Source organism: Branchiostoma belcheri, unplaced genomic scaffold, assembly GCF_001625305.1.
Source record: "Branchiostoma belcheri isolate BF01 breed outbred unplaced genomic scaffold, Haploidv18h27 scaffold99, whole genome shotgun sequence".
Classification (NCBI taxonomy): Eukaryota; Metazoa; Chordata; class Leptocardii; order Amphioxiformes; family Branchiostomatidae; genus Branchiostoma; species Branchiostoma belcheri.
In genome coordinates this window covers 453982-470065 of record NW_017804675.1, presented here as the reverse complement: position 1 = coordinate 470065, position 16084 = coordinate 453982, and the positions used below count along the sequence as shown (strand labels likewise).

At 46.7% G+C, this 16084-nt stretch overlaps 2 protein-coding genes and 1 pseudogene across 2 annotated transcripts in view; 2 read left to right on the top strand and 1 right to left on the bottom strand.

Moving 5' to 3' along the window:
- LOC109462068 (multiple epidermal growth factor-like domains protein 6) overlaps positions 1-6121 on the top strand; it is a 12157-nt gene extending 6036 nt beyond the window's left edge. The window contains exons 2-9 of the mRNA XM_019758566.1: positions 902-1033; positions 1808-1960; positions 2308-2436; positions 3011-3148; positions 4357-4476; positions 5196-5309; positions 5546-5695; positions 5937-6121. Of these exons, the coding sequence (XP_019614125.1) occupies positions 902-1033; positions 1808-1960; positions 2308-2436; positions 3011-3148; positions 4357-4476; positions 5196-5309; positions 5546-5695; positions 5937-6121 (1121 nt within the window). The remainder of the gene's footprint in view (positions 1-901; positions 1034-1807; positions 1961-2307; positions 2437-3010; positions 3149-4356; positions 4477-5195; positions 5310-5545; positions 5696-5936) is intronic.
- A 1403-nt stretch (positions 6122-7524) lies between these two features.
- On the bottom strand, positions 7525-9598 carry LOC109462098 (N-fatty-acyl-amino acid synthase/hydrolase PM20D1-like). The gene is made up of 2 exons (XM_019758594.1): positions 8259-9598; positions 7525-7783 (listed from the first exon to the last, which is right to left on the bottom strand). Exons 1-2 carry the CDS (start codon positions 9571-9573, stop codon positions 7575-7577), a joined length of 1524 nt encoding a protein of 507 aa, XP_019614153.1. The 5' UTR covers positions 9574-9598; the 3' UTR covers positions 7525-7574.
- Positions 9599-12210: 2612 nt separating this feature from the next.
- LOC109462118 lies at positions 12211-14325 on the top strand (annotated as a pseudogene).
- Positions 14326-16084: the final 1759 nt, after the last annotated feature.

Below are 16084 nucleotides of genomic sequence, written 5' to 3'. Positions count from 1 at the left end.
AACCCAGACCGTCAGTGTGCAAGACGCGGTTACCTTGGAGATGACTGACAGCAGCGGGGGGTCAGGTCCGGTCATCTGGCGGAAGGACGGGTCCATTATCTCGGGGGAGTCGGAGCTGACGCTGACCATCGACAGCGTGGGGACCCAGGCCACCGGCGTGTTCGAGTGCTACCGCACGGAGGAACAGAGACAGGCGGCCGAGCAGGCTATCATGCGGCTTATCGTTAGAAGTTAGGGACTACATTAACCAATAAGTTACAGTGTCGAATGAAAGCTCACCTGTGTTGGTAGAGTTCATAGAGTTCCAGCTTTGTTCCAACATAAGAAGGTCGATGTCGTCAACCTTCGTCTGGTGTGTACATGTGATGCACGTCATCACGTTTCCGGAGAGTCAGCGAGTGCATCACACATCTGACGGAGGTTGACGAGATCGACCGAAAATTTATGGTGAGTTTCCTTCTTGTGATGAAACAAAGCTTGAAGTTACAACGTTGTATAGCTGGCTACACGTAACCTATATCAAGTCTTTCTAAGGGGTTATAGACAGTAGAATTAGGCAAAAATAGTAGCCTCCACCAGGCCCACCTAGAGGGGTTATGGGCAGTAGATTAGGTCACAAATTAGGTACATAGTTCGCCAGGAGAACGCAGGCAAATATTACCAAACCCTATGGTGCAAATCCCCCATTTAAAAGTATGTCGAACTGAATACGATTCAAAATGAGATAAGTGGATTTTCCCTCCTAAGCTAACTAAAAATATGGCTTAAAGCCAGTTTCTAGTGATCACTTTAACCTTTTCACTGCAAAAGTGGCCTTTTGGCACCATGGCCATGGGAGAAGGTTAAAAAGTCTATCACATAAACTGTTATCCACCTACATGTAACTTGTTTCCCTTCGCAGGTTGCCCTGACGGAAAGTGGGGCCGCGGGTGTGACCAGGACTGTCCTGACTGTGAGAACGGCGGAGTCTGTAACCCGAGTGACGGGAGGTGCATGTGTGCGCCAGGGTTCATGGGGGATACGTGTGACGAAGGTAGGACTTTCCTTTCTCAACCTGAAGCACAGGGCTTGTATGCATGTAAAACCATGCTTTATCAATATCCGTGCTCAGGCACGGTTCTGGACAGCCCACGCGTATCCAGAACCATGCCTGGGGCAAATCTATGTTCTTGGATACACGGAGACTATCCAGAACCGTGCTTGATCCTAACCCTAACCCATTCAGGCATAGAACAAGACAGGCACGGTTCTGGGTACAATAGGCCTATATTTCCAGTTAGGACCCAGCCACATACATGTACAATTGTCGTGTGATCGCAAACTGAATGTATTCTTGGGACAGATGTGCAAGTGTTCTGTAGAATTGAACCGTCTCCTGACGAAAAACGCTGTTTTAGATTCGCGTCGACGGAAGGGTCAGTGTCACAGCCTGCTTTCAAATTCAACGAATGTGACCCCTCCGCAAGTCTTAACTGTCAGTGACTTCAGCTTAAAGGGACAAGAGATGCTAAGTAAACAGAGATGGTTGTATTTGTAGTTAAGTAATGTTTTGTTATTTTATTGAGGCCTTATCCCCCCACCAAGAATACTTTGAAGAGCGCCTTCTGGCGATAGGTTTTGTCCTGGATAGATAGAGTCTCATAGATTTTCATCTCCATTCCAGCCTGCGGGTCTAACGGTTTCGGGCTGGAGTGTGAGTACAAGTGTTCTGTAAAACTGACGGAGCTGTTTTACACCCTCAGTCACTATATAACGTATATCGTGTGGAGAGGACTGATAAATTAGATGTTGTCCTGATTTGTTCCAGCCTGTGGTTCTAACGGTTTCGGGCTGGAGTGTGAGTACAAGTGTTCAGACGAGACGGACGCGCGGGAGACGTGTGCAGGGAGGCTGTTCTGCATCCAGGACCCGTACGCATGCTCATGCTACATAGGATTCAAACCGCCGGAGTGCCAGGATCGTAAGGCTCTTTCTTTCTTTCACTCATTCATTCATTCATTCATTCATTCATTCATTCATTCATTCATTCATTCATACATTCATTCATTCATTCATTCATTCATTCATTCATTCACTGTGGCATTGTCACTTTTGGCGTTTTGGTGGTCTCTTAGCCAGGCATAAAAAGTTCTGTCAATAGATTGATGTACAAAATGAGCCGTTCAAACCATAAACCAGCTTATCATTCTGACCGTTTCCCAGCCTGTGATAAGAAGACATTCGGAGTGAACTGCCTGAAACAGTGTAACTGTAAGGAGCAGTGTGACAGGAGAGTGGTTATATGTTAACCTGTTTCCCTCCGTGTAGCCTGTGATGAGAAGACGTTCGGAGTGAACTGCCTGAAGCAGTGTAACTGTAAGGAGCAGTGTGACGTCGTGAACGGAGCCTGCGATGACGGGTGCGAGGCGGGATGGGAGGGAGGCGACTGTCAGACAGGTGAGGACTGTCGTATCCAGAACTGTGCCTGTCTGGTTCCTGGATGCCTAAATGGGTCAGGGTTTGGGATCAGGCACGGTTCTGGATACTGTCACTATCTAGTTCTACACCTGAATGGGTTAGGGCTAGGATCAGGCATGGTTCTGGATAGCCTCTATCGTATCCAGAACAGTGCCTATCTAGTTCTTTGGATCAGAAACCGTTCCGAATAGTCTCCGCGTATCCAAAAACGTAGATTAGCCTGATCCAGGCACTGTTCTGGATACGCGTGGATGATAAAGCACGGTTCTGGACAAAGCTTGGTTTCGGATAAGACAAATCTCGGTGTGACCTTACCGATTCTATGTGCAGTACTGGTGTGTACGTTAGGCCGTGCGGCGCTTTACCCACTGTGTATGCATTATTTGGAGAAATTGATTAAGAGATTACCTGTGGATAAAATTACATCATAAAATATACAGTTTCACCCCATTCACAAAAACCCAAAACATTTTCCAAACGTCTGCAAACTTGGACGTCACGAAAACCCAAACAAAATTCCAGGAAGTCTGAAATCTCCAATTTCTTATTTCAGAATGCGCAGAAGGAAAGTTCGGTGAGGACTGTACAGAGACCTGCCACTGCCTGGATGACGTGGCTTGTGACAGGTTCACGGGTCGCTGCCCAAACGATACATGCGCAGGAGGCTGGGTGGGAGAGATCTGCCAGGACAGTGAGTTTTTCTTTTACATTGTTTGGCAGAAACAGAGATTCACTACTATGTGAATGTTACAGACAAGGACAACTGCTGGACGTCCCAACTACTAAGTACCTAATACCAGCCCAGAAGAGAACAAGAAAAAGCCATGCCTTCAGGTACCAGAGTTATCAACCAAGGATTGAGGTGTTCAAGAATCCATTCTTTCCTGGAACTACCGCAGAGTGGAACTCACTGTCACCAAGTACAGTAGGGGCATTGTCAATAGTTCTGCCAGGACAGTGAGTTCTCCTGCGGTTTCATTGATCTTTTTGCTGGTTTGGCAGTAAAACTATTCAACGGCTATTATTGGGAAGGGTAATTCAGCATCTGCAGTAAAGATACATGTACAGTATCTAAAGCATAACTATAGTGAAGCCAGGGCTGCCCAAGTAGTCAATGGCTATGTCCAACAAGGCCAGTACAAGATATCTAAAACATCCAGTATAGTATCCAATGTTTATCTACAGTAACTGTAATACTACAGTATGTACAGTGAGGTAATGGTATCTACAGTAAGAGTATAGTTTGTATAGTAAACATGCTGACAGCAATGACAGAACGTCGAGACATGACATCATGAACTCGGTGATGAGTGGTCTGTATTTTCGCTCTCGTGTCGCGGCGAAGTGCAATTCTTTACCCGGATCCAGATACTAGTGTTAAAATGCTCCATTATCAAGAGTGGGACAAGATCATTAAATTCGAGACAGTTAGGAGTGGGACACAGTCATTCTAACAGACTGAGACATTTAGAAGTGGGACATGATCATTCAGGCACCATAACAATATTAAGTGTTGTCTGTGCATCTGGGGCGTAACACTTAACACGGTTGTGTCCGCACTTTAAGTGCACTTTCTATGTCACATGCCATAAAAACACACAGTGAAAGACAGTGCTAGCATCCTGTTGGCTAAACAAACACTCTATATTTGTCACCCCTATTTCTATCTTCCTAATTTGTAGGAATAGGTATAACTTGGAATGAAGTACATGTCCCCAGAGAATAGCATCCTAGCTTTATACATTATCTAAATGATAAAAACACAGGACAAAACCTCGTGATACAGTAGTTTTACTATAGGTATACTATATCTTTGGTGAAAATGATATAGCCTTACTATTCCCAATGTGCTACAATGCATAATTGAGATATTTAGGACATGCACTTTTCCTTCTGCAGGACCCTGTTCAGAGGACCCGTGTCAGAATGACGCCACCTGTCTGGACACACCTGAGGAGGGTCCGGACTACTACACCTGCACCTGCACGGAGGGGTGGGAGGGAACCAACTGCGACCAGGGTAAGGAAACTCGAAACACCTTTAAGAATATGATCATGATCTACTAAAAAGGTAACATGTGCAAAGCAAATGCATAATGTTTACCTTCGCATATGGTCTGCCCTGTTAATCCTTACTCAAATACATGTACATTCATACTTATGGTCAGACAGGAGTATATGTTACTCCTACTATAAAATTGCAACATTATGTAACCCATCACCTGTAACTATGGTGAAAGACGTCATCAAATCAGGTCATTGGCCAGGTCAAAGGTCAGTGTTTGGAACAGAAGAAGAGGAAACGTAGCAAAAACAATATGTTAATATTATACACACACACACACACACACACACACACACACACACACACACACATATATATATATATATATATTAGATAGATAGATAGATAGATAGATAGATATAGATATAGATATGATATATATTACACAATTTGAATGACGACAGTCAATGCAAGAAACGGGTGCATTTAATGTATTAAGAAGTATAATTGTTTCTGGTGGCTGTACTGTGGGTTTGTGTCTCTGTCCTGACAGAATAGGTTGACAGCACATGGGTTTGGGAAGATTGACAGGCAAAATGACAGGAGGTCAAAGCTATCAGAATCTGACCAGGAGCCTGCAGGAATTAGCCATGGGGGAATTCAGGAACCTAGGAATTGCGTACTTCTCTGATTTTTGAATAGAAATGTTTGTTAAATCTGTTTTTTTTTTTCAGAAATTGACGAGTGTTCATCGGATCCGTGTCAGAATGGCGGAACCTGTACGGACGAGTTTGCGCAGTACTCCTGCGCATGCACAGACAAGTACGAAGGAGACAACTGTGAAGTCGGTGAGTCCAAACTGAAAATCTTCTTCAAACCAGTTTAGCCTTTTGAACAGTTGAGCTACTCTCCCACTTGTTGTTGTTGTTTTGACAGAAAAGGCAGACACTAATGTACAGTATTTACATGTTCATTATACCGGGGAAATCCCCATTGCTCTTTTCAAGGCACAATGAACAGTAGACCAAAGTCTGTATCACCCCCCGTCCCGGCTGAACATTAACCTGTATCGTTTCCCCCACAGAGATCCCGTGTGCCGGGGAGGACGGGGGTAGTCCGTATCGCCCCCCGTCTCGGCTGAACTTAACGTGTACTGTTCTCCCCACAGAGATCCCTGGTGCAGGAGAAGACGGAGGAATGTCCGGTGGAGGCTCCCTTGGGGTGATGATCGGAGGCGCGGTGGGAGGGTGGTGATTTTGGTTGGGTAGTCTATATCGTCCCCCGTCCCGGCTAAACTTTAACCTGTATCGTTCCCCCACAGAGATCTCTGGGGCAGGGGAAGATGGAGGAATGTCCAGTGGCGGTTCTCTGGGGGTTCTGATAGGGGTGCGTTTGGCGGAGTGGTGTTCCTGGGAGGATAATCTGTATCGCCCCCCGTCTCGGCTTAACTCTAACATGTACTGTTCTCCCCACAGAGATCCCTGGAGCCGGGGAGGACGGAGGAATGTCCGGTGGAGGCTCCCTGGGGGTTCTGATCGGGGGCGCGGTTGGCGGAGTTGTGTTCCTGGCCGTGCTCGGGTCGCTGGCGCACTACCTGATCAAGAAGAAGTCCAAACCTGCCGTGGTGAAGCCAAAGTCCGACCCAGCGGACTATGAGTGATCCGATAAACTGTAGACTTGTGGTGTCTGAGCATTCACTAGAAGTTATAAAATCTATGAAATTTGTTCAACGATATGTCAAATCTTTCGTCTCTCATTTGGTCAAAGCCTGTTAGAAACTTAGCATTTATTTGTTTAAAGTTATAAAATCCGTCGGTTTTCTCATACAAATCCGCATGTTTGGAGTAAGGATTTGTACGAATAGTAGTATATTCGTCTGGATAATTAGGCCCTCGCACCCCTGTACATTCGGGAAAAGGCTGAATTGTTATGGAATGTAAAATGTAAAGTTAACCATTCTGAAGCTGGGATTCAGGTGATTTCAGACAATTTCTATGGTCTAAGGTTTCTGGAAGAAAGACAAAGGCACGGCTTATATCTTAGGCTGACAACGCTTTTTTCAGCGGCATCAAAGTATCACATTCTGTTTGGTTTGCTCTGTTTCTGTTTTTTTTTCCATTCTATTCTGATATATTTGGTTCTGCTCTGTTCCACTCTACTGCACAATAATTTGGTTTGTTTGTTTTCTATTCTATTCTTTTCCACACTATTCTGTTCTACTCAGTTATGTTTTATTCTATTCTATTCTATTCTATTCTATTCTATTCTATTCTATTCTCTATTCTACTCTTTTCTCTATTCTATTCTATGCTATTCTGTTCTCTATTCTACTCTGTTATTTTCTATTCTATTCTGTTCTATTTTAATGCACTGTATTTAGTTATGTTTTATTCTACTTTATTGTACATTGGTCTACTTCGTGGTCTGTTGAGACCCACAGGAGACTGTGTATAGTCTGTAACATCTCATGTAATTACACTTATTGTGTTTTACATTTAACTCTAGAGACTTTATTTAACAAATACATGGACTTAAAGTTGAAAAAAAGGCTTACAGTATAACTGTACGTGATATTTACTGCAAAATATTATCTCTTGAAAATTAAATGTCTTGATGCATTAAATCTGTGATCCTTTATTAATTTTTTAAAACTACAAGTACCCCAAAGTACAGACCCCCTGTTCCACTACCAGCCTAAAAAGCAGCAACTACCTGATAACAGTAACTCCCAAAACTGATCAACTCGTAAACATTGCAAATCTCCACCTTACTCACAACAAAGAGAAAAGAATATCATTTTCTGTAAAATTAGTTACTTTAACCCGCCTATCAAAGAACTGGCTACATGTTTCATTACTTGTTATGGCTGTCAGTACTGTTCTATCCAGAACCGTGCATCATAGTTCTATGCCTGAATGGGTTAGGGTTAGGATCAGACACGGTTCTGGATAGTCTCCGCTTATCCAAGAACGTAGATTCGCCCTAGGCATGGTTCTAAATACGCGAGGACTATCCAGAGCCGTGTCAGCATGGTTCTGGATAAAGCACGGTTCTGGACACAGCAGGTCCTTAGCTACTGCCTCAGTAAAATTTATCTTCAGTATCTGAACCCCTCACAAGTCTCCGTCATGCTCGTGCCTCCTCACCACCAAAGGTTTGTCCACGTTCCGCATCAGGTGGAAGTAAAAGTTCATCACCCTCTCGTAGTCCTGCACGGAGATCCTCTCGTTCACGCCGTGAAATCTCGTGAGATCTTCGGGGGTCATGACGTTCGGCGAGAACCGGTAGATGGCGCTCGTGAGGTTCCAGTAGTGACGCGTGTCTGACGTCACAGAATGAAGAAAGAAGCGCGCGAAACATGAACATTTAAATGGTAAAAATTGCAAAGCAAATGCACATGGTCTAGCCTAGCAAACTACTGCTCTGTTTACTAGTATTCTTACTCATATACACATTCATGTCTATGGTGACCAATTAACCAACTCTACCCTCCTAATTGCTACAGAATGTTACCCAACACCACAGGGTGTCTGTTACAGCAAGAGTTACCATGGTAACAGACGTCTGGTCCAGGTCATTGACCTTATGTGTTTGAAGAAACGAAGCAATGTTTTCCAAAAGAAAAGTGACATTTCTGAAACCAATAAAAGCTAAACAATAAATCGTTTGGGTTTACGTTAATGTATTTGAACTGTGGAATATCTATATATGTGAAACATTTTCGAACAACAAGAAAAAAACTGTCATTATGAATCAAATAAAGACTAGGAAATGGTTGTTTCCTCATGTTTACGCACCTGTGTTTCCCATCAGCACAGAAGGAGCCACCAGCGAGTCTGGGTAGATCTGCTGGATACTTTCCTGTATCGCCATGTACGCTGCCGACTCCGGGCCGCTCGGAGAGACTGGCGCGGGAACTAACGACTCCACCACCTCCATCTTCACCCTGGGGTCGTCGATGACCTTGAGGTTGTGCTCTAGAACCTCCTGGATCGTCTGTTTGGGGTGGACTCGGTGGTTGACGATGGCGACCGCCTCGGGAGCGATGACGTTGTCCTTGATGCCGGCGTTGAAGCGCGTGACGGCCGTGGTGGTTCGGCACAAGGCGTTGGTGCTGGGCTTCTGGGCCAGAACCCACCGCACCACGGGCGTGAAGAGCCACAGGTTGGCCGTGAGCAGGCGGGGCAGGAGGCTCATTTCGGTCGCCAGGTGCTCGGCAAAGTCCCGCTCGGGACCGGAACCCCAGAGGTTCGGCTGGAGGTTCCTCTCCAAGTTGGTGACTGCCTGGGACAGAATGCCGATAGCCGACTCTTTCTCAGGCATAGACCCGTGCCCTCCCTTCACCCGTACACTCAACTTCACCGTGACGTAACCCTTCTCTGTAATAGCAACCATCGCCACTTTCTTGCCCACCCCTGGAACCACCCCTTTGGTTACGGTGAGACCCTCATCTAGGATAAACTCTGGTTTCACTCCGCGTTCTTCCAGAAGTTCTCCGATTTTTCTCGCTCCGTAGTGGCCGCTGACTTCCTCGTCGTGTCCGTAGGCGAGGTAGAGAGCCCGTCTGGGTCGATGACCCCTGTTCAGGTGAAACTCTAGCGCCTCCAGCTGCCCCAGGACGTTATGTTTGCAGTCGATGGTCCCCCTGCCGTACACAAACCCGTCCTTCTGCTGCCCGGAAAACGGCTCGGCTTCCCAGCCAGGTTCCTCCGTCACGGGCACGACGTCCAGATGGGCCGCCAGGAGCGCGGGTTTCAGCGAGCGGTCCGAGCCCTGCACGCGGTACAGCAGGCTGAAGTTGCCCACCACCTCTCTCGTCACGAGCGGGGAGGCGTGCAGTGCGGGGAAACTGGCGCGGAGGAAGGCCAGGAACTTCCGCAGCTCCTCGGGCGTGCCTCGCCCCGGCTCGTACGAGACGGTGCGGAAGGTGACGGCCTGGCTGAGCCGGTCCAGACGGGCTCGGGTGGCGGGGATGAAGTCTTGGTCCGTGGCGTTACAAGGCGGTGGGCGCGTCTGGTAGGAAGGGAAGGTGGCGGTTCGGACCACCACGATCACAGCCACACACAGCAAGGCAGCGCCGACCCACTGCAGCAAACTTTGTGCAGTAGACATGGGGTAACCTTGGCCGTGAACTGGTCCAAGCAGGCGAAACCTCTAAATACAAGTCGGCAGAAAAAGCTCTGAAACACAAGGCAAGCTGCAGCTGTATTCTTCTGTACGTAACGAAGGTTTAAAGTAAATGTAAAGGCAAGGGACCGAAGTCCATAAGGGCGACCTCAAATGACACCGCGAAGCCACAATGTTTGCTTCGTAGCCTGGCGTCCAGTCTACCGTGGGCTGGGCGGGATCTCTTCGGGGATAAAGGAACTCTCCGCCGCCTGCCACAACTAGACCCTCGGTAGGTGTTTTACGTGGTTAGCATTGTCATAGATTAACTCAAACTTCGTGTAAACTCCTACCGAGTATCTAGTTGAGTCAGGCGGCAGAATGCTCCTACAGTCCCGAAGAGAGCATGTCCGAACTACGGTTGACTGGATACCAGGTTAGGGGCAAAGTCCACCCGCTATACCACAGGTGTTCAGAGACAAACCAAACAACTCTAGTACTGGATAAATTACGGAGATTACTTCCGGACATTACTTTCTGAGATTACTTTCTGAGCGACATCCGTTACTCTTTCTTACGCAACGAACAGTTTACTCAAGCGACTGGATGTGATTTTAGAAAAGGTCAGACGTTTCAGGTAGTATCCACTACCTTTCGTCAGTGACACTTGTCAAATAATCAAGTATTCGTCACTCTTCTTTAGCGTCGCTAAAATGAATTGAGAGAACATGCCTAATCACGTGAAGGAACTGGAAAAACCAGTCGCACATGACAGGACAGTATCACACACGTGTTCTGCCAAAGAGCCAGGCGCAATATGGTATAGTTCTGGGTGCACTTTTAGCGTTTTTCTTGTGTTTCAAAAGTGCATGTAACTTAACACGGAAAAAGGCGAAGTTAAACTTGGTACAGTTTTAGGTAATAAACACGTTGCTAAGTTTTGTTTCTGTAAATCTATGGGACACGAGTGTTAAAAAAAGGTGGTTTACCTCACGTCTAAGCTACAAGCAGAGGTTTAGGCTTTGGCTTGTTTCTTAAAGTGTTCTTTTTGAGTTTCAGGCGCTTTATCGGTCTTTTTATTACTGGTTTCCTTTTAACAAGCCAAACACGGTGACATATACTGTCCTGCCAATTCAATAACGTCGCGCAGACAACTAAAGCTTAGCCATTAGCCACGTCATCATGTCATGTAGAAGAGTGATAGTGTTCAATAGGTTACTAGTATCATGCACGAAGACGCCTTAGTGGATTGGGCGTTTTACAGCGACAAAAACAATGCGCTTAATTGCATATTCATACCTTACACGGGCCAAATGTACCAGGTTAGATGACTCAAATATTAGGGTAGGATAAATAATCACTAAATTACTATCTTACGTCTATATCTGCAAGGTACCTTCTTTCCTTTTGAAACACGCGTAGACACTTAAAATGCCATCGTCTGAGGTAAGGATTTGGCAGAAAAAAAGAGTGAGCTTACTTCCAACCTCTGTTTCAAATGTATCCACAGTAGATGTTGGCAGACCGCCCGATGACAGTCGTTTGCCTGGTTAGTCTGTCCGATACGCCGAGTGATCACGAGTGGTCAGACCGGGAGAACCACACGTACAAAGGACCACCCTTAATTACTAAAGACACTTCCATCGGTTTGGTAGAGTATAGGATATAGGCGTTTTCTCTTACACAGACAATATTCTCTTACTAGTACCTTTCTTGCGTTTTAATTCGGTGTCTATCAGACACTTCCTCGGAGCTTCTGATAGGAGTTCTGCTTCTCGCCGCTTTATGCCTGACAGACACCGAAACGTAAACAAGGTAAGAGGTTGTGGCTGTGTAGGAGAAAACCTCTATATCCTATTTATTGTTATGCCCCACTGGGCTAAGCACAAGTCACATATTAACAATCCTATGCAGTATATATAGATGTATATATAAACGTTAAGTATACACAAGTACTTTTGACTTCCTCTCGCTTTTTGGTAATTGCATAAATGTATGTGTCTATGTGATTAGGTAGAGTTCGCTTTAATTGTACTTAGTCTGGCCTCCACCAGGCCTTTCTACGGGAATACGGATCGTAGAATTCGGCAAAAAAGAGAGTAAAATTGGCCAAGGGAGTCCGGCCGCGGGGAGGTTGTTTCTTTCCCTCCTGCGCGGCCAGTCAAACCTACAAGGCGGCCAAACTCCCCTGGTAAATATTCTCCTATATGTATATAGCCAGCGTAGTTAGTCTGGTAGAGACTACTAGTATCCACAGTAGATGTTACAGACCTGTGGCAAATATATGTAGAAAAGTAACGCCCTCCTTTCTCAGCACTAGACCACTGGCCAATGCGGAAGGCATCACTTTTGTCTATTTATACAGCAGTGGCACATTTACAAACCTGTGGCGGTTTCCACAGTTAGGCTGGAATTGTGACAGACCATTCGACGTCAGTCGCGTGCCTGGGCGGGAGGCCTGTGTGTTTATTTGATACGCCAAATGATTACGGGGACAATAGACCGGTTCAACCACACAGATACTACGACCTTTCAACCCTGCCCTTAATACCTACATGTACAACCAACGTCTTCCGCACAATTGTTGCTATTGTGGGTTAACGTTCGCTTGATGTTACTAGTATGTCGTTGTTATCAAGCTATTTTTGCTGATACATATTTAGCAGCACTGTCTACATAGACCAGTTCACGGCCAAGGTTGCCCCATGTCTACTGCGCGAAGTTTTCTGCAGTGGGTCGGCGCTGCCTTGCTGTGTGTGGCTGTGATCGTGGTGGTCCGAACCGCCACCTTCCCTTCCTACCAGACGCGCCCGCCGCCTTGTAACGCCACGGACCAAGACTTCATCCCCGCCACCCGAGCCCGGCTGGACCGGCTCAGCCAGGCCGTCACCTTCCGCACCGTCTCGTACGAGCCGGGGCGAGGCACGCCCGAGGAGCTGCGGAAGTTCCTGGCCTTCCTCCGCGCCAGTTTCCCCGCGCTGCACGCCTCCCCGCTCGTGACGAGAGAGGTGGTGGGCAACTTCAGCCTGCTGTACCGCGTGCAGGGCTCGGACCGCTCGCTGAAACCCGCGCTCCTGGCGGCCCATCTGGACGTCGTGCCCGTGACGGAGGAACCTGGCTGGGAAGCCGAGCCGTTTTCCGGGCAGCAGAAGGACGGGTTTGTGTACGGCAGGGGGACCATCGACTGCAAACATAACGTCCTGGGGCAGCTGGAGGCGCTAGAATTCCACCTGAACAGGGGTTATCGACCCAGACGGACTCTCTACCTCGCCTACGGACACGACGAGGAAGTTTTAGGGCCCTACGGGGCGAGAAAAATTGGAGAATTGCTAGAGGACCGCGGAGTGAAACTAGAGTTTATTCTAGATGAGGGTGAACCTGTAATGAAAAATTATGTTCCAGGGGTTGACAAGAAAGTTGCCTTGATTAGTGTTACCGAGAAGGGTTACGTAACAGTGAAGTTGAGTGTACGGGTGAAGGGAGGGCACGGGTCTATGCCTGAGAAAGAGTCGGCTATCGGCATTCTGTCCCAGGCAGTCACCAACTTGGAGAGGAACCTCCAGCCGAACCTCTGGGGTTCCGGTCCCGAGCGAGACTTTGCCGAGCACCTGGCGACCGAAATGAGCCTCCTGCCCCGCCTGCTCACTGCCAACCTGTGGCTCTTCACACCCGTGGTGCGGTGGGTTCTGGCCCAGAAGCCCAGCACCAACGCCTTGTGCCGAACCACCACGGCCGTCACGCGCTTCAACGCCGGCATCAAGGACAACGTCATCGCTCCCGAGGCAGTCGCCATCGTCAACCACCGAGTCCATCCCAAACAGACCATCCAGGAGGTTCTAGAGCACAACCTGAAGTCATCAACGACCCCAGGGTGAAGATGGAGGTGGTGGAGTCGTTAGTTCCCGCGCCAGTCTCTCCGAGCGGCCCGGAGTCGCCGGCGTACATGGCGATACAGGAAAGTATCCAGCAGATCTACCCCGACTCGCTGGTGGCTCCTTTTGTTATGATAGGTTTCACAGGTATGTTAGAGGAAGAACTCGTTTTGTTGTTACTTTCGGGACGGGAGTATTGTTTTGGGTGGCTGGCAGTTTTCAGTTTGTATGTTTTCTGGCCGAATGGTGACTGTTGCAAGGTGGTGGGAGGTGATTTTGACAGTTGATGATTGGTAGTTTGGCCATAGTTGAAGGTTGACCAGCACGATTCAGGTAGGTGAGAGTTTGTCAGTGTGTGCAAAAATTCAGAAAGGGGCGTAATACTCGGTTTAATTACATCATGCATGGTCTTATACAGCTCCAATACTTTTACAGAAAACCTAAAACACTTCCTTGAAGTTCACAATTTATTGTTCAGCTTTTATCGTTTTTCATGTTATATATTTTTTGCAATTTGTTTCATTTCAGAGCAGTAGTTTGGTAGGCTAAACCATATGAAGGTTAACATTGTGCATTTGCTTGGCTACCTTCAAATGTTCATGTTTCTTTCATCATTCTGTGACGTCAGACACGCGTCACTACTGGAACCTCACGAGCGCCATCTACCGGTTCTCGCCGAACGTCATGGCCCCCGAAGATCTCACGAGATTTCACGGCGTGAACGAGAGGATCTCCGTGCAGGACTACGAGAGGGTGATGAACTTTTACTTCCACCTGATGCGGAACGTGGACAAACCTTTGGTGGCGAGGAGGCACGAGCATGACGGAGACTTGTAAGGGGTTCAGATACTTAAAATGAATTACTGAGGCAGTAGCTAAGGATCTGTTGTATCAAGGACATCTGTATAATGTCCTTGGTTGTATTCAGAACCGCGCTTTATCCAGAACCATGCTCAGGCATGATTATGGATACTAGTAGTCCATACGTATCCAGAACCGTGCTTGTGAAAAATCTACGTTCTTGGGCAAGTGGACACTATCCAGAACCGTGCTTCATCTAGAACCATACTCAGGCACGATTATGGATACTAGTAGTCCACGCGTATCCAGAACCGTGTTTGGTGCAAATCTACGTTCTTGGATACTTGGAGACGACCCAGAACCGTGTCTGATCGTTGCAATACTAGTATTCATTTAGGCAAGCTAGCAAACGTTCATAAGGCTTTGGTGGTAACTTTGGCGACTTGTAAGGATTTTTATATAGATACTTTAAGATGCAGAAGAAGCACTTAAGACCCTTGCTGTCTCGGAAGAAGTAATAAGGAAACAAGAGGTCAACACTCGACCAGGTTCAAGCTTTTTGTTTGAGTCTAAAAACAAGTTATATCTGTATATAAATGAGTATCTGAATTTATATGTAACATTTTTTTTTGCTCGTCTGACCATACTGACCCAGAAATAAATAAAAGGAAATACATTCAATTGTTAGTTCAATTGTATGCCTAAAACAAGCACAAACATGCCTAAAACACCGAGCCTGACCCTGTATCTGCTTGGAGATTGAGACAAACGCCCCAGGGCAGTGCAAAGGGCGCGTCCCCCCTCTGTACACTGTCAGGCCAGACAGGCTACACAAGGTGCCGAAACGAGCACAATCTTTTAAGGACATTCGTCACAAATATCTTTAAGCAGTATCAGTGATAACAGCAATCAGGCGATTGAAGAAGAACCTTCAGACGTCTTTTAATCTGAAGACACCGCCAAGAATGCCTGTGAAGAAAGGGTCCCAAGAAATAGGAGGTGAGAGAATACCTGTAGTTATATGACGTGTAAGGTGCGGTCATAGTCGTCGCATGTAATCACACGTAACCACAAGACATGGTGACAGCACACTCAACTTATATCAATGCCGCCATCAACACATGGGACAATACACTATTTTCACCTGAGCGAAGTGAGGAAAGTGCCTTTCCCAATGGGCACAAGCTCGGTGGCAAGTCAGGACTCGAACCCGGGACCTCTTAGTTCCGAGTCGAGCACTCTGCCGCTACGCCACACGACCACACCATCGTATATTTTTTTGTCGTCGTATAATTTGTTTAGTGAGGCTGTGACATAACCTACTGTCGATAAGGGTCTACGACATACGCCAACCTTTTCGAAACTCACAAGACAGCAGAATTCTGTACGACACATTCACGACTGTTCCAAGACTGATACTCACAATTTGCTGTCGTAATCGTGTCGTAGAACGTATAAGTGACCTGGACCAGAACAGATAACATTTGGGGTCAATCGGAAAGATGCACCATGGAGGTAGAAGAGATCCTCCATGGATGCACAAAATGGCTATAATTCTACAATAACCGAACGCCTAGTAAAATGTAGGGATTTTGGTGTATGAATACAGAAAGGCGTAGTACTGTTTCATTTTGAAATCAGTACTCTTACGGTAGACACTGAATATGGCCTGTTTCTATTTACTCTTAAGGCAATAATATATCTCGCCTAGACATTGTCTGTTTTCAGTACAGACGTGCTATATAAAGGTACACAATCTAGACTAACCCAGCTCGCCCCCCTCCCACCCTGCTAGCAAGGTCACGCACAATTGTCCTTGCGCGTATGACGTGTGAACACAACGT

What these genes read in the sequence shown, in the direction of transcription:
- LOC109462098 (XM_019758594.1), bottom strand. Translation starts at nt 9,573, where the DNA reads ATGTCTACTGCACAAAGTTTGCTGCAGTGGGTCGGCGCTGCCTTGCTG. An exon ending in TGTGCTGATGGGAAACACAG is followed by an intron (nt 7,784 to 8,258) that starts GTGCGTAAACAT and finishes CTGTGACGTCAG; the next exon opens with ACACGCGTCACTACTGGAAC.